Source organism: Dysidea avara, chromosome 11, assembly GCF_963678975.1.
Source record: "Dysidea avara chromosome 11, odDysAvar1.4, whole genome shotgun sequence".
NCBI classification, from domain to species: Eukaryota; Metazoa; Porifera; class Demospongiae; order Dictyoceratida; family Dysideidae; genus Dysidea; species Dysidea avara.
Window position 1 is genome coordinate 1,469,105 of NC_089282.1, and position 24,416 is coordinate 1,493,520.

Genomic DNA, 24,416 nt, shown 5'->3' on the forward strand with positions numbered 1-24,416 from the left:
ACATAACATATTTAAAGCAACCATGACATATATTAGACTGTACAAAGCTCGAGATTTAAATGGTTCAAATAGGAATGCACTTTAGTCCCTTTTCACTGTGGAAGATGACTTTACATGAACGTTGGTGGCCAGTGCGTTCATCAAAAGTTTGGCACATTTGAAATGGTGGAGAGTACAAGTGTAATGAGATAGCTCCCTCTGTGTGACTGCTGTTCTCCACTCGATGTAGACCAATGGAGTCTAAAATGAGGATAAATAAATAAAACACAGCTTTTACAATTGCTATTCTGTACTGAAGTGCTATAGCCCAGAGTAGCATTGTGATATTACTGGTGTTCCAAGTGGTCAACAACATAGAGTGAAACGTGTGTATTAAGGACATATTGGTACTGACCAAAGTGTCCTGATTATCAAGATGTTTTGATTTTCCAGGTCAGTTTACATGCTAAGACACTTTGGGACCATCCATTACCAAGTGTGCCCAGATTATACAGCTCATGCCCTGATTGTCACATGTCCTGATTAACAGGTTCCACTGTACAACTTGCTAATAGTAAGAATCATTGTAAAAACTGGGACAGCCTTTTAATGGGTCTTCCAACAAACGTAAATTTTACAGCTGCAAGATTGACTCACTGCATATAGTAGTACATAAACATTTCTCTATGAAACAAAGATTTATTATCATTTATGCTCCACTTGGTATGCAAAAACTGCGCACTAAAATATTTATCTTGTAAGTTTCTACACAGACCGAGGTGTTGTTATATAGTAGCAAGAATGAGAGTGCACTTAGTTCCAGTGTACTAGAGCTTCAGTGAAGCCTACTTAACTTCCAGTGTAGTTGTTCAACTCAAACCTAAAACCAAACTTTACAAGTAATGGACAAATAGTTCACAAATCATGAGCTTACACACTCCTTTGAGCTAGCACAGACTTCATGAAACATAGAAATTTCCAAGTTCAAATTTTACATACATACCTTCTGTTTTGCTGTGGCAGATATCATCATGAAGGTGACATGATTCATGTCAGCCAGTATACATTTCATAATGCTACAAGTTTCCATTTTTTTTGTGTGGATATCATGATAATTATTTCGTGTATGGCATATTTGCTTTTTTTTCACGTCCCACTCACTATCATTGGAACCTGTAGACACCCTACATAATCCAGACACTTAGTTAAGGTACCAAAGTATGTTTTACTGACCTGGACCAGGAGGTCCCAATCTACCCATATTACACATGTTACTGCAAAATGTGTTAAATTCCTGGGGGGGGGGGGGGGGGTAGGTTTTCTCAAGCAGTGATCTCTCGTGCAATGCAAATAAAATAAGAAAATGAAGGACTATAGTGTAAAACCCTTGGAGAAATTGAATAAACATATGGATGTACTATCGCGGGCACCGAGGGTTATTGTAACTGTCTGGTGCGGCTGTGCGGATTTGTTGTTACCACTTTAACTACTGTGTACTTCATTCATAGGTAAAAAAGACAAGGTACCATTAGGCTTCTCTTGATGAGTTTAACAAATGAAGCGTGTAGATTGTTCCGCAAGTGCTTTGTTCAAAAGTTATGGTGATATGTTTGGCCTTCCTCGCTTCTTGATGAACTCTCAAAGTACAAAAGTGAAAGCAATAGATTCTTATCAACCATATGTACGAGTTGTGTATTACATCTAGCGATACTCCACTGATTTTGACAAGGAATCGACAAACTCGGACAAAACCAGGGACAAGATTTCAAGATTTTCATGTATATCTTAATTACCATTAACTAGTCCAGATATTACCAGTGATCAGCAATCTACAACATTTCAGGGTGGGTCCTTCGGATTTAGACTAGAAGCTTGAAATTAATGAGCCTCCATGGATCACGTGGTCGGTAACCCTATATTATGGTAAAAATAGAGTACACTAACAGGACTACAGTACAGTCCACATGTTGTTAGAGATAGTCAAGACTACTTTTTCTCTTTGTCATTGGGTAGGGAGAAAAAAGTGTCTGGTCCAGACGAGTCGCATGGCCAGACTGCCTTTTCTCCCTACCCAATGACAAAGAGAAAAAAAGTTGTCAGGCCACTCGAGAATATTTTTATATCTGGTTCGTGTGCTAGTCAAGGTGATATTCGTGGCCCTACTAGCAAAGCCAATTCACGTATTGTCACCTGGATTTGCAAGGGAAAATAAAAATACTATATTGTATTGCCTCAATTATGGCCCTGGTGTGTTCATTTCTTTCACACACTATTCACTCCCTTGGAATTAACTCACATCTTTGTGCATGACATGGAATTATTCGATCTCTTAGTGCTATATGGAATACAGCTGTACTTCAAGGCAGCACGTCATTTTAATATTGTAACTCTAAAAAAGGGGAGCACCCATTTAACTTCATGCAGTTACACCTAAGAGTTACTAAGTAATAGTACAACATGTTACGTCACTCTCAAATATGCTTCTACCACGTTAGCACTATAGGTCACTGTCTAAACTACCTAACTGATTTGTATGCAAACCTCATTAATTAAGTACGGTCACTTAGGGAGCTGAAGAACAACAGTATCAAGATGGAATGATACAGATTAGTACAGTAACACCATAGTTATGTTGGGAACTACTTTACATAGCCAGTGGACACTATAATGAAATGGTCTTATAAACAGGTCACCATTAAACAAGGTAATGCCTTACCATTAATATATGTGACGTCGTCAATATTGTGGTGTGTAGCAAATTTTTCATCCAGGGGAATGTTACGTTTATTATTATTAGGCCAGTGGTATTGGGTCTCCTTCAGTGATCCTTGTAGCATCTTCATGAAACAGTGAGAGTTAGCGTGATCGTGTATTGAGCTGGAACACAGTACAAGCAATAAAAATTATATTATCTTTTGCATCATACCTTCCGTGTCCTTCACCCCAACAAAGTACAATCAGGTTGAACCTCCCATTGCCTCTGTCGACAAGATTCCTTGTGTACCTAGATCAGCAAAATTTTTCCATAACAACAAAAATATTAACCTGACACTAATTAGTAATAATAACAACAAAGTGTTGTACTTCCCCACCGAAAGTTCAACAGTCTGAATTTTTTTAAATTTATAATTTGGTGGTTAACAGCAGCTACTCCCGACCCACTTGTACTCTGGTAGACCAGAAACTTATACGCCTAAGGTTGAGTAGTTACACATATCAGAAATGGTATGTGTGATTCGCAAAAATATCCAGACTTGCATAATGCTTTTAGCGCCAGCCCAATCTCGAAAATGAAATTGGTCCCTCACCTGTGTGGGTCGAACATCGCATACTGTGCCCAATCCCGCGGGTCGCTCTTGTATCCGCTCATTACTTTAATGACTTTATCCGCGTCCACCTCTTCGTAGGAAAATAGTTCAGTTAGAGTAGATAGTAATTCTTGCCAAGTGTATTCGCTTGAACACGCCATTATAACCCACCCACCCCCTCCAGGGGTTTATTTCACAACTTCTTCGTTAACAATGAAACGCGCTGAGAGCAGAGCATTGATTATTTAGTGCTCACGTGAAACAGGTTGCTTAACGGGTGCGCTTGTAATCAAGTTCAAAACGCGTCTGTCAACTTAGCACACCTTTCAACGCCTTTCAAGCTAGGTTTTATTGTTGACAGGTATTAAGCCGCTATATACAGCTATAATCACTCTGTATTCCAACTCTGTTTGTATCGCTGCAACTTTGTAGGTTTATTTATATATGGTTAGTCACGTGGTTATGAAGACAAGTAATTCCTTTTATGGCAGAATTATAGCCAATCAGATCGCACCTATATCCCAAGCCTTCTTTGTGGCCAGCAGGTTGCGGTTTCGATCATTCCGACCTGCTGACAGTCGCGCACAATGTCGAGAATTGTGAGATCGTCAAAGTTCCGTCACGTATTTGGAACAGCAGCTAAATCCGACAAGTGTTACGCAGGCGTTAAGATAACCAAGTCGCCATGGGAAAGCAACATGTGTGCGGTGAACAGCAAATTTGTCGCTGTCGTTCTGGAGGCTCAAGGTGGTGGCACTTTCATGGTCATTCCAACAGATAAAGTAGGCTACGTGCTCTAATAAAGCCACCTTCTTCACTAATTACTGTGTGTCTAGGTTGGAAGGCTAGACATCAACTTTCCTAAAGTATGTGGACACAGGAGTAACGTGATGGATGTTGCTTGGAATCCTTTTAATGAAAATATCGTCGCTTCATGCTCAGAAGATTGTATGGTAAAAATTTGGGAGATTCCTGATGAAGGACTCAAGGAAAACTGGGGTGGTGACAAGGCCCTGATTGAGCTGTCGGGACATAATCGTAAGTGTGGTCACATCCATTGGCACCCTACAGCTGAGAACATCCTTGCAAGTAGCGGCTTCGACAATATCATCATCATTTGGAATGTAGAAATTGGCAAAGAAATGCTCAGGGTATTTATTGTAATTGTTTTGTTGTGTGTACATGTTGTGTTCTACAGGTCAGTGGTCACCCTGACACAATCTACTCGTTTGACTGGAACGTTGATGGCAGCCTTATTGCAACTACCTGCAAAGACAAGAAGATTCGAGTGATTAATCCACGAAAAGATGAGATAATAGCGGTAAGACAGCTAGCGGTATCACTCCAATTATTTAGTGCAGTATTTTATGCCTGTTAGCACAAGAATGTACATACATTACACACATTGTTATACACATGGCTAACTTGCAACTATATTTGGATATTCTTCCTCTAATTTACAGGAGGGCCAAGGACATACTGGTTCTAAGGCCTCACGAGTTATCTTCTGTGGCTCAACTGGAAAGATATTTACTACAGGATTTAGCAGGACCAGTGATAGACAATATGGAGTTTGGAATAGTGTAAGAATTGTAGTATACAACATGTTGATTGTGTCAGTATTTAGCACTATTAGCAGGGTGTGAATAATGTGGTCTTGTGCTGATGTGATGAGTTTGTTGTTTTGTAGCTCGATCTTGGGTCTGCGTTGACGTTTGAGAACATTGACAATGGCATGGGTGTGCTGTTTCCCTTTTGGGATGAGGGGACGAAAATGGTGTACATTGTTGGAAAGGTAAACTATAGAAACAACATTGTGTGTGCATATAAATGTATATTTACCTCACTTGCATATTTGTATGTTCGTACATACACAGTACACAAACACACACACATTTGTGTGGCATGCAGTGCTCCGACTAGTTTTGCTGTGAATTTAATGTTACATTTAAAATGTCATCATTTAATGTAGGGAGACACTCAAATCAAATACTTTGAGATAGTGGACAGCTCCCCATATGCTCACTTCCTCACGATGTACCAGTCTTCTGTACCACAACGAGGTGTTGGCGTGTTACCGAAGCGAAATGTCAACTTTATGGAGTGTGAAGTGATGAGATTCTATAAGTTACAAACTAAAGGAATAATTGAGCCCATTGCTATGACTGTGCCAAGAAAGGTTAGCCAGTATTTCAGTATAATATGTTGCAATTGAATAGAACTGAAATTGAATCGTACCATTGACAACAATCATTTCACACATAGCTAGCCCATATTGATCATCTAGAAGTGATGGTGATTACATATATGCTGTACAAGTTTTTATTACGTGTGGGTATGAAGGTGTCAAGTATTCCTATCTTGTTGTGATATCAAAAACATAGCAATATTGATATCACTTTCCCCATGTGTACAGTGATAGGAGAAAACACTAACCTGATATCATCCTAATGGGGTAAAACTAGTTGTAGATTTCTTAGGATGAGTGATCTTGTTTCTGTTGTGGCTGACATTGATCATTTCATTATGTTACTAATAAGTCTTCAATTCAGCTTGTCACAACCATATTTGGTCAATTATCCTACATGAATAAGTAATGTACTGCAGTTATGGTTAAGTAATTTGAATGCTTGTAATATCACAATGACCACAATACATTTGTACATGCTCTTATTGGAATGTGTCTGGTGTCCTATAGTCGGAGATGTTTCAGGATGACATTTATCCACCTGCCTATGCTGGTGTACCTTCCATGTCAGCTGACGACTGGTTGGGTGGTATGAACAAAGATCCTGTTACCGTGTCCTTTACACAAGGTGGCCTTGTCTTAAATAAACCTCCTGAAGCTAAGAAGGATGCTGTGCCAACAAAGAAAGTTGAAGCTGCTAAATCAAAGAGTCCTGCTATTGACCCAGAGAATATGACACCCATGCAAGCGAAGGTGCATGCTTATGAGAAGCGATCAAGTTCAACTGAATTGAGGTCGTCATCTCGAGGGAGTGGTAGTGTGTCACCGCCTGCTGTTACCTCGACATCACCTCCTGTAACTACATCTGTTGCTCCTAGACAGGAACCACAAAGTGATGCGGAGGTGTGTGCATGTAGTGTGTGTGTGTGTGCGTGCGTGCATGCGTGTAGTGTATGTGTGTGTTGTGTGATACTTATACTGTGTGATACATATGTATGTATACATGTGTGCTTGTTACTCATAACAAAATCAAGGTGATTATTCCACCCAAGGTTTTGGATGAACAAATCTTGTTGATGCTGTGCATGTCATGTTTTGAAAACGTTTGGTATCTTTATACCTAGTGTCCCAGTAGATGTGATGAATGGTTTTTATTGCATTGAAGTTTATTTGTGGGAAGTCCATGAGTTAGCACTTCTTTACACAAATTTTCAAAACTTTTGAAAGGGTTGTAGCTATAAATCTCTTTGGTGTTCATAATAAAGACAGTCAGGGCCAACAATGATTATATACCATATAAAAATGATTGTCAGTAAATGAAACACATGTCATGATGAATAATCTATTAGCCTATTCCATAATGACATCAGAGCAAAAAATGGCAACCCCTATTTGGGATACTCTAATGTTTTCAAGTACAGGTGACAAATTAAGATTAATTGTTTGTGTGATTCAGGAATAAGATATCAAGCTAAAACCAGGTATGGGTATAACACAGCGGAGTAAATCATTTACGTGGGTTTTAAAATTTTGGCCGGTTTTGAAGGTTGAGTAGTAGAAATAACATTCCTTTAAATGCGTTGTAATTGCTATACTTGGTAACTTGGTTTCAATATCATCTTTGTTAACAACTAACTGGCTTATGAAAAACTTGTCGTCATAGAAAGCAATACTTGAAAATATAAGAGTACCCCAAATAGAAAATTGATGTGATATCATTATGGAAATGGCTGATTTATTCGGATTACAAAAACTGTCTCTTAAAAGGGCTAGACTATGGGATCTTATTATGAAGTGGAAAAAAAAGTGAGTGTATTGTAATTTCCTGGGAAATTACTTAGCTGGTTACACTGCTCCAACTTTTAGGCCTTAAAATGTTATTAACTGATGGGGTTTTTTTTTCTAGCCATTGTTTTTTTTGCATACTCACCCTTTCACCAGTGACCTCACATTCAATTTGCTGTAACCCTGTACTGTACGACAGGAAATTTTGAAATTCGACCAATCCACACTCGTCAGCATTTGACAAATTGAATATTGATGGAAATCAAGAAATCACATATCTGAATGCATACTTTTAAGGTGCTTATTCAACAACCTTTTCTTTTGCTAAATTTCCATATATGAGTAGTAAAAGTTTGTACAATCCATTGATGTGGAGATGCACATGCTGAAATTTTCCATCTTTTCGTATTACCACAGTAAAGAGTGCCTATTGCAGCAATTCTTTATCCTCTATCATTATTATATTATGTTGCAATTGAAACAGTGTGATATACCGTGCAACATGACACTCTGACTAAAGATGAATCCACCCTTCCATGACTTTGATGAGAATCAATTGTCGACAAAAATCATAAAGTAATACCCTAATGTTTTAACACACTATTGACAACAATTTGTATCTAACTGTGTTTATGTGACCAATCCTTATGTTTTTAAGCTTAATTAACCAGCACATAGCTGAGTTTGTTGAGGCTTCAGTTCACTGTTTGTAAACTGTCGTAGCTTACCATATATGGTCACAAAACAATCCCACATACAATAATTATTGCTGCTGTTTTCTCCAAGTCTGGTTGGGTGATTAAGGTGATACTTATGCTCGCCTTTCATTGGTTGATTATCACATGAGTCTTGTGACAGTGGGTGTGCACTGTACAGTAAAAAGGGCACAGACACAGGTAGATTAGGTAGCACATAGAAGTTTATTAGTAACTGGTTAATCCAGTACACTCTATTTTGTTGCATGTTCACAAAGAAGAAGGCTGTGAAGGCCATACATTCCAACAAAGAAATGACAATAGTAAATTTAATTTCTACCTGTTCGACCCACTGTTCACAAACACATATTATGCATGTAAATACTTTTATACGGATGACACTTGTACCACTAGAAAACCAATTGATCTACAAGTAACAATAAACTAAGAATTGTAAGTGACAACCCATCTCACAATTTACTGTAACTACACGAAATTTTATAAACACATGTTTTGTTTAATGGTTAAGAATTGGTTTACTCATCACGGGTGTACTGATGTGTATTAGCTAGCGGTTGATAAGTGTGAAGGGGGGGTATACCATGACCAGTACATGCGGTGCTAGTAAGTAAAACTACATTGGAAATAAGTGTTCACCACTTACGTGCTCTTCAATACGAAACATTTACCCAAATTTTGTTTTGCGAAAACAACAGCTTTGTTTTCAGCTGGTCACATGTACAAGGATCATTAATTTGACTGAGCAAAAATAACATCATGTTGCTAGAATCATTTTCTATTTTATTTTAACAATGTCATTATTGCTGCAAAAAAAAAAAAACTCTTATGTCAACCATCAAAGTGTATATGGGATGCCTAAGTCACTTGTTGGAACATTTGTGTGTTTTATGTGTGGTCAGCCCTGCACCAAACTTACTGGTTGTGAGGACTAATGACCCTGTACTTGTTACAAGTCAAGTGGTTCTCAATATGGTATGCTATTATGCTATATGTATTGTTATTATCCACACAGTATCGCAAGGCCTACTATTCTGTTATGGCTGAAAATGAAGACCTCAAGGCTCAGTTAGAAGAGCTGAAGAAGAGAGTTGCATCATTGGAAAGGCGGTCCACTTACAAGCGACATTAGAAAATTTATTTTAAAGTATTTGTGGCTAGTTTTCCCACAACTGTGTTGTATATAACTGTACAACGGAGCACCTGTATTATTATTATTATTATTGTATAGTGTTAGTTCTAATTAGTGCCTTTATGTTATTTTGTAGTGCACCCTTACGTGTTCTGTGTTACCGAAAGTGCTGTGTCGTCCATCTTGGGGTGGGGGGTGGTCACATATATTGACAGTGGACAACCACATGTGAAAATAAGTTTGGCCCTATAGAGAGAAACCATCAATTATGAAGTGATGAAAGTACATAAATTACAGAAAGTGTGATAGTCCTTTGTCACATGCGACCATGTGTATGGTCCTACGGAAAAACCTGCGTAGGCATGGCAAGGGTGTGAATATAAAAATAAAAAAAGCTATATGAATTAACTAATACTAGTCACATCCAGCCACTCTTTATTATTCCTAGCCAAAAGTATCGAATGTGTCATTATCTCTGTCATACCCATTGTGATCTACTGAGGCAACTACAATGGACATAACAAAGAGAAAAATGTATAGAAGTCTGGAGACCAAAAGTCCTTGTCCTTATTTATGAATGATTTTATTGTGTGGAGAGTTTTTAATATGAAGTTTCACTGTGTATGTACTGTGCCCTCAGACTCTTTGGTGTGTTCACAAAATATATAACTATGCTTACCTACTTCATGACTAACGTTGATCATGCATCAGAGAAAATGTATAGTTATTAGTGCTTGCATTATGATGGCTGTGAAGTTTTGTACACTGAGATACCGTATAATATTCGAGGGGCAAATTTTTGCAATGTTGCTAAAAATAAATTTTTCGCGGATTTGCAAATATATACTCTCCCAAAATGTATTAGACTATATGGAGGTCTAAGATAAAATTTTCGCTGGTAATCCTCAAAACCGTGAAATCAGCGAAAATTTCCTCCTCGAAATAGACTATTTAGGCTATCACCTGCAGCTGTTTACGCGCATGCGTTATTACATAATTATTTGCGAAAATATTGAGCGCTTACTATTTTGGCGGCACGGCATGGAGGCAAAAATTAAAGACGAAATAGGAGATAATAGTCCTTCTGAGGTAAACTCTATAATGAACTGCGGGCCCATTCACGAAATACACATTCCCGTAGATTGCCGAATTAACTTTGGACAATGTTAGAACGAGCGCCATCGCTGGACTGACGGATGAGTTCAGCAATTTAGTCAAGCTATCTATGGTAAACGTTGGACTAACATCACTAGAAAAATTTCCAAAACTTGGCAAGCTAGAACAAGTAAGCTAGCGACCACCCTGTACAGACTAGTTCTATTATTACACACGTGAATTTGTTTTACAGCTTGAACTAGGAGATAACAAGTTATCAGAAGGGCTGGATCACCTTCATGGTTGCCCCCTCATCAACACACTGAGTTTGGTAGGAAACAGGATATCATCTGTGGACCAGTTGAAGCCATTGGTGAGTGGAGTGGGTGTGGCAAACAAGCCTGGGGAAATTTGTAATGAGGAACTTAGTTTAATTACAGATAGTCTCTATACCTTGCAGTACTAGTATGAAGGTACTAGGCTTAATGTCCTGGTAGTGGCTGCTACTGTTGTTTAAGATACTTTTCTATCCTGCTGTATGCTGGGGATGATTGTATTGTCAGTGCATATAAGGGCAAAGCCGAAAAGAACTATTTTTCTGAATTTCAAGATTATATCATTTGATGCATGTTTTCTACTGTACTACCTATACCTTATAAGGTCACACTACACATTCAATAGCATCCTTTGTTGTGTTAGGCTAAATTGGAGAAGTTGAGGAATGTGGACCTGTTTGGTTGTCCAGTCACCAACCAGTTGGAGTATAGAGATCAAGTGTTTCAGTTACTGCCCAACCTTCACTTGTTGGATGGTATGGACCGAGAGGGAAAGGAGGCCCAAGAGTCCAGTGATGAAGATGACGAGGAAGATTACGACGGTATGTGTCTGGAATATGTTAGAGGGATTTTATAGTCCCTCTAACCTGAAGCCTTTGGACCAATCTATATAGGGGTGTGAGTGTAAGTGTGTTCAGAAAGTATTTCATTGACGGAATTTGCATTTGTAGGTTTGTGTCCACTTTTCTGTGGCAGATATTGTTTACAAAGATGTTGCCATCTATTTACTTCCTAATTCCACTGAAATCCCTGCCCAATTATGCCTAGGCAAATAGTTTCTGAGACCTTTGCAAGTTGACATTTAGAAAATGGCACTTAGCTGCAACACTATGTCATTTTTGCTTAAATATTGTCACACACCTGTAGTATAGTAACATTCAAGTTGTCATGTGTGAGGTAACAGTCATGGAATGTGTTGTATCAACTCATGACGTTATATAGTATGGTAGTGTTGTATAGTAGGGATCCCTTGAAAGACCATGCTCCTTGAAATATTGCATAGGCTAGTCGCCTGAGGCCCACCTTCTAATAAAGTAATCACCCTATTACAACAGCCAAAAAACAAAGAAAGTAATTTAAAACTGAGTGTTTGTACACATTCAGAAAGGGGTCAGGTTTTTGAAATTGTAACAATCTCATTTCCAGAGTTGGCCAAGCCTTGATGAATGGAGCTGGGGGTCACCATGATCTTTAATTAACCCCCTCACTGCCAAATTTGTAGAGGCTCCAATCTACTGCTTCTAAACTGCTGTAACTTACACACCATATCATATAATCCAACTATATATCAAATTACTCGCTATAGAACAAGGAATTTGATTATCAAGTGCTGTGTACACAAGAGTAACCACAAAACTATTATACAACTTTAAAGTGCAAAAATTGATCTGAGTGAAACCAAACGTGAAATTTCACAACTTTACAGGCTAGCACTGTTTATATACATCGCTAACCTGTTTCAGTTGAAGCGATTATCTCTGGTTTTCGCTAGTGCGCATGCACATTCAGGCACGAGGTCACTGTTTCGAGGCATACGAAAGTAGTAACATGCCATTCCAACCTTCTCCTTACTGTTTCTATTTAATAGTAGTGCCATTATCACTTTGAAGAATCATCTGCAATGCTTGTTATTGACATTCCGAAAGTACACGATTGCATCATCTAATTGCACGATAATGCACGAGAGACCGGTTATCCCTATTGTTCACTTACGGGTGTGCCCACTACAGGATAAGCATAGGGGCTACTAAGACGCTCAACTGAAGTTGCATAGCATTTAGAATGTGGTGCTACGGGCATTTGTATATCGAAACTGCCATATGGCGGTTGTGGAGGTGAGAAGGTTAACTAACCCCTTCTTTAGTGAAAAGTAGAAATGGACCGTTATTAGTTTTGCTCCTTAAAGAACATGGTTGTTTCCAGCTCCATTTGTCAACGGACACCAACTCTGGAAATGAGAATTGCTAGAATTTCAAAACGTGTGTTAATCACTCAGTGTAAAAATCTGTTGTTATAGAAACACATCAAAAGAATACTCAGCACTAGTACATTTAAATACCTATCTAACAGGCTGAGATCACCTGTACAAACTGGCTCTTGTAAAAATATGTGACCTGTTAATTGAAAATCTGATGTATTCTTTGTTGTCTAGAGTTAAAATTTCAGCCTTTTCTCTTTGATAGAGAGTCGGAACAGCGAAACAGTCGATTTGCAATTGTGTGTGCAGCTAAACTAAAGAATAAGTTACAGGCACTTGTTTGATTGATTGTAAGTCACGAGTGCAACAGTCTACAGAGGTGGTATTTGTAAATATATTGCGAATCCATCAAGGTATAGGTTTTGGTCTATACCTGTGCATGCTTACAAGCAAGAAGGCTATTCAAGATTAGTAGTAACAACAATAATGTTACGTTTTACTGCAATGTAAACAAAAATATATACCGTATAGAGGGAAACTTTGGCGGAGGAAAACTTAATTAGGTGAATTTGGCGATTTCCAAATTCGCCAAAATTTAACCCACCAATTACTTGTAGCGCCTGAGATGAGCATCTTCATACCTATAGATTGAGCTTGAATTTGGCAAAGTTTATTTTGCCGAATGCAATTTAGCTTGCTATTCGCCAAAGTTTATCCCTGCCAACGTTTCTCTCTATACAGTAACTAACATTTGCTGATTGGTGCTTTCACGAACAGACGAATATGATATAGTACATTATAAGTTATATCAATTTGAGTCTTCACTAAAGTAATTACAGTTTGAGTAAATTTTTTATGTAGCACATGTTTGTATTTCAATGCAAAAAGTTTGCAAACTAGTCGGGTTTTGCTCAGTGTGTCACTCATTATTTGTGTGCAAAGTGCCTGCCTACCTGTTTATCCAAGCATTTCAGTGACCAGCACTGAAGGTCTGATAGCAGCTTGTGCTGCAGCCTTTAGGTTACCTAAGAAAATGGAGAAACTAGATTACTTGACCAAGAAGTTTAACCCGAGTACAAATGGGACCATCACTCATTAATACCTCAAAGAAATAAGCACCCCATTTTAAAGTTATGCAATCATAACATGTTTACTTGCTGTAGACGATGACAAGGATGATGAAGATGACGAGCCGGGTCTGTCTTACCTGCAGAAAGAGTTAGGGGTAAGCAGTTTCATTTGTGCTGTGCAAAGTCTTTAGTATCCAAACATTGATTATACAAAACGTCAACAAAGTCTTTAGTATCCAAACATTGATTATACAAAACGTCAATTATCTGAATGCCTTAAATGCGGGTCCTAGTGGGTAGTGCAACAAATGATGGAATGTCAAATAGCATTTTTGACAGGGAATTTTGCAGATAGGTAGCTATCTGATGAAAATTTCCCATCAAAATTTGCAGCTGCAGAACTTGATTAAAATGGGCTAGTGTATGTATAATAAAGTGAAAAGTTTTTGCCTTGAAATTTTGGATGGTGGCAATCTGCAAAAATTTTACTCTCAAAATTATATGGTATTTTGATTATGGGTGTGTATCACATGTTTGCTCTATGGGCATACAAAAGTCTGTTAATTATACTGTATGTGTATTAATTTTTGAAGTATGTAATTTTCGCGGGTTGACAAATTTCAAGATTTTGTGGGTTTAGTTTTGAGGATCACTTGCTTTCACTGAAAGCAACCGTGAAATCCTAAATTCCTTGAAAATTTGTGCGTATACGGTAATGAGTAATATGCCTATTAAACTCCACTACCCTTCAGTATGGGCTAAGCAGTGGGATTATAGGGGACTAAAAATATTTGCCAGGTGTGGGGCATTTAATTGTCACTGCAATAATTTTATATCTCCATTTTGTACCTAATGGCAATGGTTTTGTGTCAATTTATAGGTAGCTGCAGGGGGCTACTAGTTTGCTTCATGGAATTGTCAGATCCCTACTTGATCTCCGCCCTCCCTGTACTGGGGAGTGGGAGCTTAACATTGATAGGTGCATATTTTGTGATAGAACAGTCTGAACTGTACAGAAACGGTGTTTGTTCAGTTATACAAATGCCTTCCTCCATGTTAGTTTAGATGATTGACTCTCCACTACATGTAAGAATGTGACGAATTGTTAGTCATTCATCAGCTTTACCTGTACCTTAAAGATTGGAGAAATATGTCATTTATCAGTTTTACCTTGGAAAGGATAGAGTTTTTGTTACTCCCTTAACCATCAATTATTTTGCTATTAGGTACTGCATAACAGTTAGACTTCAATACAAAACCTGAGTGTTATTACAGGTTTCTAAATTTCATGAGTCTAACTTATTTAGATCACTATACTTTCACAGCTGCTTGTGACATACGAAATACAGCATTAACCAGTAGAAACAAGCCCATTACACTCCAACCCATGCATTGTAAGGTCCAAATTTTTGCAAAGCTGTTCCAGCATAAAATTCTATGATTGAAATTTGTGATACGCAAACGATTTCTCCGTAACTCAACACATCTTTTTGCAAAGTTACAAAGAATACAGAAGGTTTAGACAAAACTCTGCTCAGTTGAAAAATAAAAATTCAGTCAGCCATCAAAAAATTTGCAAGTTAATAAAACATTTGGACTTCCTACTGTACTGTATCTCCCCAGTGACAGAGATCTATTGAGACAAAGACAACTGCAAGTAGTCAAGTATTTGTGACCGGATCTGTGGAAACCCAACACAATCGTGCATTTTTTTTTGAATTCCTGTTTATTAAATATTTATAATCTACTTAGCTCTGGCAAAGTTTCAGCCTCATGTGTGGGGATCACAGCCTTACAAAGTAGCAACATTGCTTTGTACAACAAGTATAGGGATAGTAAAACAGAGTAGGATTTGAAATTTACACCATATGAATAGGAGAATCATTTACTGGGTATGTTTTTCCTTAAAAATAACATACGAAGGCAAAATTAAAATTGCTTGTGTACTATCGTTTTTTTTAATGTGACGTAAACAAATGCCCACAACTTGCATATCCTTGCAATGAAACCAAAGATTTTTGAACTCCTCTTGAATAAAATGATATCCAGGTTTTTATTGTTAGACCCTCTCTTCACTAAGAATGAAGCATTTAAAACATTTCATTCACTCATTGTATTATACTGCAAATTTAGGCTTGTGCCGTTTGTGTCTGGTTTGTGTCTGGTTTTTGTAGATCCAGTTGCATTTTATCTTACTGTGGTATAATACCAGTGGAACACTTTTGAGACAGATACCATTGGGGAATCCATTGTAAAGAGGTGTCCTTGATTAAAGGGTGTATCGACTTCTAAAAGTGTAAATTTGGGACTTTAGCACAACAGGACACCTCACTAACATCACATTGATAACCAGGACACTTGTCCATGATCCCATTTGTATTAGTGTACACACCTGAAATTATTACACCTCACTAATTAGGACACTTTGACTATCAGGACACTTGTCTTTAGTACGCACATTTAGACCCCTGAAATCAGGACACCTCACTAATGAGGACATTTTGGTAATCAGGACATTTCAGTAATGTGGACACTTCTAATGTTAGTTATGTTACTACACACAAAGGTGTGTAAATGATATTGTTACTATCCACTGCAGGATTCAGATGAGTCGGAACAGGATTATGATCCTGATGGAGAGGCTGCTGATGAGGAAGAAGATGAGCCGTCAGATGATGAGGATCCTGAAGATGATGAACATGGCCAGTCATCGTCGGGGATAAAGAAGCGTCGATTGATGCCCCCACAAGAAGAAGACGAGTCCAGCAGTGACTGATGATTATTCAGCTCTTGTAGTTGTACCTTTAACTAATGTATGTGTAATATTATGATGATATGGTATAAGTGTGTGATGGGACCTTGTTCATGCCTTGTTGCTTGCTCTTTGGACTGAAAAAAAAACAACAACATGACCAACCAATTGTAAGAATCAGGTCTTGTTTCCTTCCAGCAAGTATTCAAGCCATACTTAAGAAGTTGATGGGAGCAACATTTATTTACTACATGTGACTATAGATACTTGCATGTTGCATAGTTTATTTGAGTAGAGTGCTATTACAAGAATGGAAAGTGTCACATTCCTTCAAGAACTTTAAACTTCCATGGGCTTGATACACTGAAAACAACTGGCTGCTCAATTAAAGTGTTCAGGAGGAGATTCAGTTAGCGTATGTTCTATTAGAGTAAAACCACTAGCCTTACGTAAATATTCTCACGTGACAATATCCTAACGTATTACGATGCACATCACGTGAATACTTATGGTAACTAGCTATTAGTCAAACATGACTACTGATCTACAGGGACTTGTTTTGAAGGGGGTTACTAAGGTATACAGACAGGAGTTGGGACATGGGTCTTATGGAAGTATTTACGCGGTCAAATATTGCGGGACGATCTGTGCTGCCAAAGAGATCATTCTGGTCGAAGGGTTGGGCGAGGTGGAAATACAGCAAACAGTGGAATCGTTCATAATGGAGTGCTACCAGTGTAGCACCTTACGTCACCCAAACGTCATACAGTTCCTAGGCATTTATTATCCTTCTGCTACTGCGGGGAGTGTGCAGGAGAGGATGCGACTACCTGTAATGGTTATGGAGATGATGGCAGATAGCTTGACCTCACTGGTGGACAAACACGAGAAGATTCCTCTTCATATGAAATATTCAATTGTCCATGATGTCTCCCTTGGTCTGTGCTACCTTCACAACCATGACCCTCCCATTGTCCATCGAGATCTCTCCCCAAGCAACATCTTATTAACGGCACATCATGTGGCGAAGATCAGTGATATTGGATTGGCTAAAGTTTTAATGGCTGATTATAGAATGATAATGGCTGACACCACAGAAATTGTTGACCTCAAGTCCCCAGAATCTTTAGGCGATGATCCGATTTATGGACCTCCCACGGACGTATTCTCATTTGGTGGAATTCTCCTATACACGTTTAATCAGCTGTGGCCTAGACCCATCAGACAGGTACACTTTGACCCCATATTGAAAAAGAAGGTAACTTTATCTGAGGTAGAGCGCCGTCAACAACACCTGGATAAGATGATAGAAGATGGTGAAATGTTAATATCTTTAGTGGAGGAGTGTCTGGATGATGATCCTGCTGTGAGGCCACCCATAGTGGCTGTGTGTGAGAAGATTGAAGTAAGCAAGGATGCTGTTTACATGAAGGAGTCCATACAAGATACTATCACTTTACATCAACAAAGCAAGCAGATGAGAAGTGAAATAGGCAGGTTGAAATCTGAGAATTACCACTTGAGGCTGGTAAGCATTATTGGTCCCATTACTGACATTTCTATATAAGGTATTGTAATTGCAGTCCTCCACAAGGAGTGTTCCCTTACTTAATGGAGTTACTGAACTTAGTGAAGAAACCTTAGGAGATACAGATACATCAAAACTGAGAATAGTAAGTCACTATGTGCTAAGATTAAATCAAGAAAGTTCATAATAAAAATATTATTATGAACTCTTGCACTGTGATTTATACTAGCAAACTTTTGCAAAATAAATTGTGCAAAAGTTTTTTTAATAAGCACATTTTATACAGTAGTTAAAACAGACTGAGGACACATGACAAAACATTAAGGTCTGTAAGTTATTTTGTATAACATAGCTATAGTATATTGGTCCCAATGTGTGCGTACTATGTGGCAAGCCCACTGTAGTATATTGGTATTTGTAAATGTTATAGTTGCATCTCCTTGGCAATAATCAAATTGTATGCGATTGTACTTAGGAGGCACCACCATTAATACCAGCACTGATCACTGGTAGGTATTACATCAAATGGACTCAACTGGCTGATCTTCCTGCTCCAATGTATCGTGCATTTGCTACAGTACAAAACAAGAAAGTCTACATTGCTGGTGGAACTAGTCCAGTTGACTATGCTATGCATCGAGTATTTGTTTATGACATAAACACAGATCGTTGGGATCAGCTTCCTCCATCAGGATACCATCACGGCATCCCTCACATCATTGGTTGCAAGTTAGCTCTCATTGGTGGATGCTTGTCTACTGCTATGCAGAGAACTAATAAAGTTTCAACATTTGATGAGACAAATCAAACTTGGACATCCTATTACCCTGATCTTCTCTCAGCCAGAAGCACCCCTGGAGTTGTTACTCACCTGGAGAATGTTATCGTAGCTGGGGGCAGGGCTGGAGATGACACAGCAGTAGCACAAGATGATATTGAAGTTTTTAACTGGATAGAGAACTCTCACTGGAGGAAGGTATCAATTAATCTTCCAGTGCCGATGTGGTCGTTCACTCCCATCATTGCTGATGATTATTTAGTCATAGTGGGTTACTCTGCAGGGAGTGCTATGAAGCGCTATACAGGATCCTATAAAATACCAGTCACCAATATCACGAATGAACCACAGAAAAACAGTAGCAAGTCAAATAAAAAGAAGACAAAATGGACTACAATAACTTCTGCCCCTCACTGGAGTACAGCTCTAGTTTCCAATTCTTTCCCACTCATGGCGGTTGGAGGACAGAATTACAATGGTACACCAACCTCAGATATTAAGATGTATGATGAGTGTGATAAATCATGGAGGACCATGGCATCATTATCATCTGCTAGAACTGATGTAGCTGTAGCAGCAGTCAGTGATAATGCTATTATAGCTATTGGAGGATTTACTAAAGCAGGGAGTGTAGCTAATGCTCTATCATCCAGTCTGACTACAGTGGAGCTGGGCCAGGTTCAGCTACTACACTAATACATAATAATATTTTTATACGTGGCTGTTATTATTGGTTGTATACCTGTATCATAGTACTTGTATTATTTTTAATGCTAGCATTGATATAATATGCAAATAATTATGTTGTGAATTTTTTATATTGAACATTTTAATGTGGATCCACCCAGGAATGGTAGAACAGGTCAACAGTGGGGGGAATACATGATGGAGTTTGAAGGATACAACAGACATCATCGTTAACTTAATTGGGGGTCTGGGACATGCCCCAGAAAGAATTCTCAGATTTTATAAGTTCTGAGATCACACGTTTAATTAAGGCTCAAGGCATGATTTGACTGCTCTATTACAGTATTTAAATTTAGTGTGAAGGAGGAGGGCAATACCTTCAGATCAGCATCACCATGCACAACTTGAGTGTTGATGATATGCTAGAATTATTATAGGTTTTGGCTGGGTAGTGGATTACTGCAACAATATTTATGACTATGAATAAAAATGCACAATAATTACTTGGAAAATGGACTATAGCAAATTGATACAAAAATCAGGTAAAAAAAATAAAAATCCAATTAAGTGTATAAAAAAATTAAGAATTCAAATTACAAATTATATGGATACATACATCATCTTTGGATATGTAACACTTCAACGTTATCACAGTAACTGTTGTAAGCAGGTGAATCAGCCCCTCCCACTACAAACAACTTCTCATCCAAAGTTTTTACTGCAGCACAGTTACGTCTGCCAGTTCTTAGAGTGCCAACTTTTTCCCAACGATTTGCTTCAGGAGAGTAAGAATGAACTGAATCGGTTGTGTTAGTGGCTGCTTCATCATGTCCGCCAATAGCTAGAAGGTGTTTCCCCAGCAATGCTGCAGCAGAGAAGTTGTAAGGCAAGTTAGCTAGTCTCTTCCACAGTTGTAATAAGCTGTTGACAGCACCCATTGCAGCAGTGATCAGTGTTGGTAAGGAGCACGACCATACTGAGTTGCCAGCACCTCCTAACAGGTACAATGTATTTCCAGTCACCACTGCTTGAACATGGTACATCCTTTCAGGGAGTGATGGAGCTGTGTACCACTTTCGAGACTGCAGGTCAAGAATTTCAACTATAGTTGCTGTGGTCTGTGCTCCTCCAAGGACAATCAGATAATTCTCAAACACAACAGGAGTGGTAGAGCGTCGAGGAGTGGGCATAGGAGGGAAGGTTTCCTTCCATTTGTTATTTGTTTCATCCCAACTATAGATCTTGTCACTGTTGGTAGTGTTCTCTAAACTGCCGCCAACAATTGTTAACTGATCGTTAACTATAGCAAGCGAGAAGAATTTTACCAGGGTCGATATACACGATGTCTGGTGTGTGTCAGGATGGTAAGTGATCACTTTGTAGAGATCTTGTTTGTGGCTACCAGTAGTACCACCACCGATACAGATCTTGCCATCATAAAGAACTGCTCCAGATCGGCTCATCTTGACCTGCAGTACTCCATGAAATTGGCAGTCAATACCACCATGAGGACCAACTGCCTCTAATTCAAATTCTAAACCAGCATTGACGCAATTGAGTAAAGGTGACATAGATTTCTACAGAATAAAGAGAAACAGAAACTGATAAGGTATATATTATCTAGAAACAAATGTAGTTTATCACTACACAATTTTGTCTAGTTTGTACCTTATGTGACTTGGGTCTATCAGAATCTGTTTCACATTCATAGACTGTCTTTCCAGATATTTTAACATAACAGATATGCATGTTTGTGAGAGCATGCTCAGAATCAATTATTTTCTGCTCAACAGCAGAAACAGATTTGGTTGGAACATGAAAATTTGCAGTTGTAGACTCTTTAGCCACAAGTAAGCCGCAGAACGAATTGTTGATATTGCAGTGTTGTGCAAATTTCTTCATAGTTGGGTTTAAGCAGTGTCCGTGGTCTTTGGATGTGTTGAATTTCACCTCCAATAACACTTGTCCTACTGGAATCTGATCTTTGAAGAGAATTGCATTGCATTCTCCATTAGATGTATCACGTGCAGGGCCATCTGCTCCTATAAGAATTCCATGAAATAATGCATGATACTACAATACACATATTACGTGAATCAAGCAGGGTCGAAATAATTAAGGTTGGTCACCTAGATAACATTTTGTTTGTGTCAAGTACATCTCATCCACTTTGATTGTGTGCACATTATGAGACTTCAAAGCAGGACATGGCAAGTGATTTTATTTTAGGAATGCAACAAGACTTAGTCAAGTTGTTGGTTGGTGGTCTTGTATTATAAGTGCCTTTTTGGAATAAGCACCACCCTGGAGAATACCGTATACAACATGAACTGAATGCATTGCTTCACTCGGTGCTTAAATGTATACACGGTACAGTTTAGAGTGCTTATTAAGGTACATTATGGTTGATAGATTTGTACTGATTCCTCAAAATTTTCTTGTAGCTAAGCTGGAGTGCATTGAATTGCGTACAATCCTTCATAAAAGATAAGATAACATTGTATGTTGCTGCCTGTAGTCTTATATGCACTTATTGATCGTTGATAGCATGAAACTTCATTACTTCTGCTAGGATTTGGTCAGTGCATATTTCTACACGTTTTATCCTTTGTTCCTACATAACCTTTGCTATGTGTAGGGCTAACTGCCACCACCACTGACCATCATCATTACAACAATATTTGTTATCCCAAAGCCTTTGACTATAGGGGGTCAATCATTATGTCACAGCCCTATAGTGACCCAGAGTTGGCTTAAACCCCCAGTATATACGAGGTCACAGTTTGCTATACTCACTTGGTATTTGTAGTTTCTTTACAGCACACTGGTGCTGAAATGTACCTGCAAAAGGTGCCATATATTAACTACACACTTGTGAGCCATGTACATACTTTGAAGGTGATTAGCAAGTTCCTCGTACTCTTCATAATCTCTGAGGATGTCAACAAACTTGAGCAGATTTAAGGGATTCAGTGCCAACTTGGAACGCAGGTCATCAAACACAATTAGAATCTTGTGTCTGTTGGTACCATTGAGAGTACTAATCAGCGAAAATGTCTCAGCACTGATCAAACAGTTGCTATACAGTTGTGGAGAGACCTCGCCAGCATTGACATTAGTGATGAGATTAGCATGCTTCTGGAGGGCATGACGGGCAGCCTCAGTATAGCCATGATCATGAGAATGAGTATCAACAAAGTCATATTCTCTGTTTACATGTTCTGGAACTGTTGGTTAAAAAAATAAATAACTGAAATGTGTCAACTAAGTGATATGCAATTAAGGGACTTTTTCTTGGATTCCCCCTGAACGCAACCATGACATACCCCCAAACCATTGTAAACAAAAAAAAAAAAAAATCATTGTAAACAACATGGGCACATTCATACACTTCGCTGCAAGCTTTCATCTCCGAGTTGGCCTTCATGCAATAGACAGCGTGCGAAACACATGCATGTTTATCTACCTGTTTGAGGACGACTTGCATCTCGGCTGAACACGCCGCAACTCCAAATCAAACACAATAACACAATTACCACTGTCGGCGCTGCAACCACTACCTCCCATGTATCCATTTCTAAGCGCATTTTAATACGGGTTCGGTTTATGCAGTATAATATATGAATCTGAAACCTGACTATAGTTTCACTCCGAGTTCCACTTTTTGGCTTTTCACGTCACACTTACACTGACACGACTATTATCACGATTATAGGATATATAGAATACCAAACGCCGAACACTAAGCCGTATTTTACTAGTCATGCACGTCCTGAGTGCTCTATTAGCGCTTGTGCTAAATAGTAATTAGAGCTTTAATAATTTTAATATGCTTCAAGGACCCTTTTTTAAGGCTCTCATGTGCGACCGTAAATATTAAACAGCTATAGATATTTCCTTGTCTATATTGTAATGAGATGGATGTCCACTCCAGTAAGGTGCTGTCACTGCTATGAACTGTCTCGTACTCATGTTGCGTCATTGAAAGGAGCTTCTGTCTCTAAATAGTTGAGACATCCAAAGGCGGCAGCAGCAGCAACAGCAAGCAGCAGCAGCAAGCAGCAAGCAGCAGCAGCAAGCAGCAGCAGCAACAGCAAGCAGCAGCAACAGCAAGCAGCAAGCAGCAGCAGCAAGCAGCAGCAGCAGCAAGCAGCAGTAGCAGCAAGCAGCAGCAGCAAGCAGCAGCAGCAAGCAGCAAGCAGCAGCAAGCAGCAGCAAGCAGCAAGCAGCAGCAGCAAACAACAACAGGCTAATGAGGATAACAACAGAAGTACTGGTGAGAATGGTGATGATGTATCGGACAGTGATTATGATTCCTGTGAAGAGTTTGAAATAAAAATGGTAACAGATGAGTTTTTGTTTGACCCTTTTGTAATTTGTTTGTAATCGGTCAGAGTAACCACTTTATGTATGGAGTATACCATAATAGTAACATTCCATGCCGGCAGGTTTCTTCAATAGTTCATACAGCTAGTCATACAATTATTTAAAGGACAAGCTATACACTTTTGATATCTATTTATTTATTTATTTATTTATTTATTTACATGCAGTGCTGCTGAAGCAACACTGTAAAGTTACATGTAGCACCCAAACATTGGATGATTTTGATTGTACATAGCCAACACAGCAAAGGCCAAAATTATGCCACCATCTTAATGTACTTTATTTCATCATTGTCATGCAAATGTTTCCACTACTATAAATAGTCTTAGCTAGTTAGCTGGGTGGGTATTATATTAGAGCATTTTATGTCATGGTTGTGTTTCATCATTCTACCTGACTGCTTTATTAAAGAGTTTGAATGTTTTATTGAAATTTGATTGCATGTATGCACCTTGATCTTTCTATGCAGATTGCTTATTGTCTAAATTTTAAAATTTCTTTGCACAATTTTTGATTATCATTACTCTGAGTATACCATCCCTTGGATGTATGTGTTGCAAGGGACTTCACTTATCAATTTATGATCTTTGTACTGAAAAGATTGAGAAACATTAATAGTAATAGAACAGTTAGTTGTCCTAACAGAACAGTCAACTGAGGCAAAAATTCCCTCAGGAAGATATAATTTTCTAATTTTTCCTCTGGGGGTGTGGTCTAGTGTTTATTCTAGGATTTATTCTTTGGGGGATGAGCAGGTGTAGT

The 24,416-nt window shown here is 38.5% G+C and overlaps 5 protein-coding genes across 5 annotated transcripts; 3 read left to right on the plus strand and 2 right to left on the minus strand.

Annotated features, from left to right (window-relative positions):
• Nucleotides 1–7: 7 nt before the first annotated feature.
• LOC136237561 (cysteine dioxygenase type 1-like) lies at nucleotides 8–3,569 on the minus strand. The gene is made up of 4 exons (XM_066027748.1): nucleotides 3,288–3,569; nucleotides 2,906–2,983; nucleotides 2,696–2,856; nucleotides 8–240 (listed from the first exon to the last, which is right to left on the minus strand). Exons 1-4 carry the CDS (start codon nucleotides 3,446–3,448, stop codon nucleotides 65–67), a joined length of 576 nt encoding a protein of 191 aa, XP_065883820.1. The 5' UTR covers nucleotides 3,449–3,569; the 3' UTR covers nucleotides 8–64.
• A 215-nt stretch (nucleotides 3,570–3,784) lies between these two features.
• On the plus strand, nucleotides 3,785–9,233 carry LOC136237551 (coronin-1A-like). Its single transcript, XM_066027735.1, has 8 exons — nucleotides 3,785–4,069; nucleotides 4,124–4,438; nucleotides 4,486–4,608; nucleotides 4,751–4,870; nucleotides 4,978–5,082; nucleotides 5,260–5,466; nucleotides 5,986–6,378; nucleotides 8,989–9,233. Exons 1-8 carry the CDS (start codon nucleotides 3,875–3,877, stop codon nucleotides 9,103–9,105), a joined length of 1,575 nt encoding a protein of 524 aa, XP_065883807.1. The 5' UTR covers nucleotides 3,785–3,874; the 3' UTR covers nucleotides 9,106–9,233.
• Nucleotides 9,234–10,058: 825 nt separating this feature from the next.
• LOC136237558 (acidic leucine-rich nuclear phosphoprotein 32 family member A-like) lies at nucleotides 10,059–16,372 on the plus strand. The gene is made up of 6 exons (XM_066027747.1): nucleotides 10,059–10,194; nucleotides 10,247–10,390; nucleotides 10,454–10,573; nucleotides 10,900–11,077; nucleotides 13,617–13,678; nucleotides 16,123–16,372. Exons 1-6 carry the CDS (start codon nucleotides 10,087–10,089, stop codon nucleotides 16,297–16,299), a joined length of 789 nt encoding a protein of 262 aa, XP_065883819.1. The 5' UTR covers nucleotides 10,059–10,086; the 3' UTR covers nucleotides 16,300–16,372.
• Nucleotides 16,373–16,623: 251 nt separating this feature from the next.
• Nucleotides 16,624–19,406, plus strand: LOC136237549 (uncharacterized). Its single transcript, XM_066027733.1, has 3 exons — nucleotides 16,624–17,803; nucleotides 17,859–17,948; nucleotides 18,279–19,406. Exons 1-3 carry the CDS (start codon nucleotides 16,808–16,810, stop codon nucleotides 19,275–19,277), a joined length of 2,085 nt encoding a protein of 694 aa, XP_065883805.1. The 5' UTR covers nucleotides 16,624–16,807; the 3' UTR covers nucleotides 19,278–19,406.
• A 313-nt stretch (nucleotides 19,407–19,719) lies between these two features.
• Nucleotides 19,720–23,046, minus strand: LOC136238608 (influenza virus NS1A-binding protein homolog). The gene is made up of 5 exons (XM_066029172.1): nucleotides 22,735–23,046; nucleotides 22,160–22,495; nucleotides 22,065–22,109; nucleotides 20,937–21,310; nucleotides 19,720–20,845 (listed from the first exon to the last, which is right to left on the minus strand). Exons 1-5 carry the CDS (start codon nucleotides 22,853–22,855, stop codon nucleotides 19,886–19,888), a joined length of 1,836 nt encoding a protein of 611 aa, XP_065885244.1. The 5' UTR covers nucleotides 22,856–23,046; the 3' UTR covers nucleotides 19,720–19,885.
• Nucleotides 23,047–24,416: the final 1,370 nt, after the last annotated feature.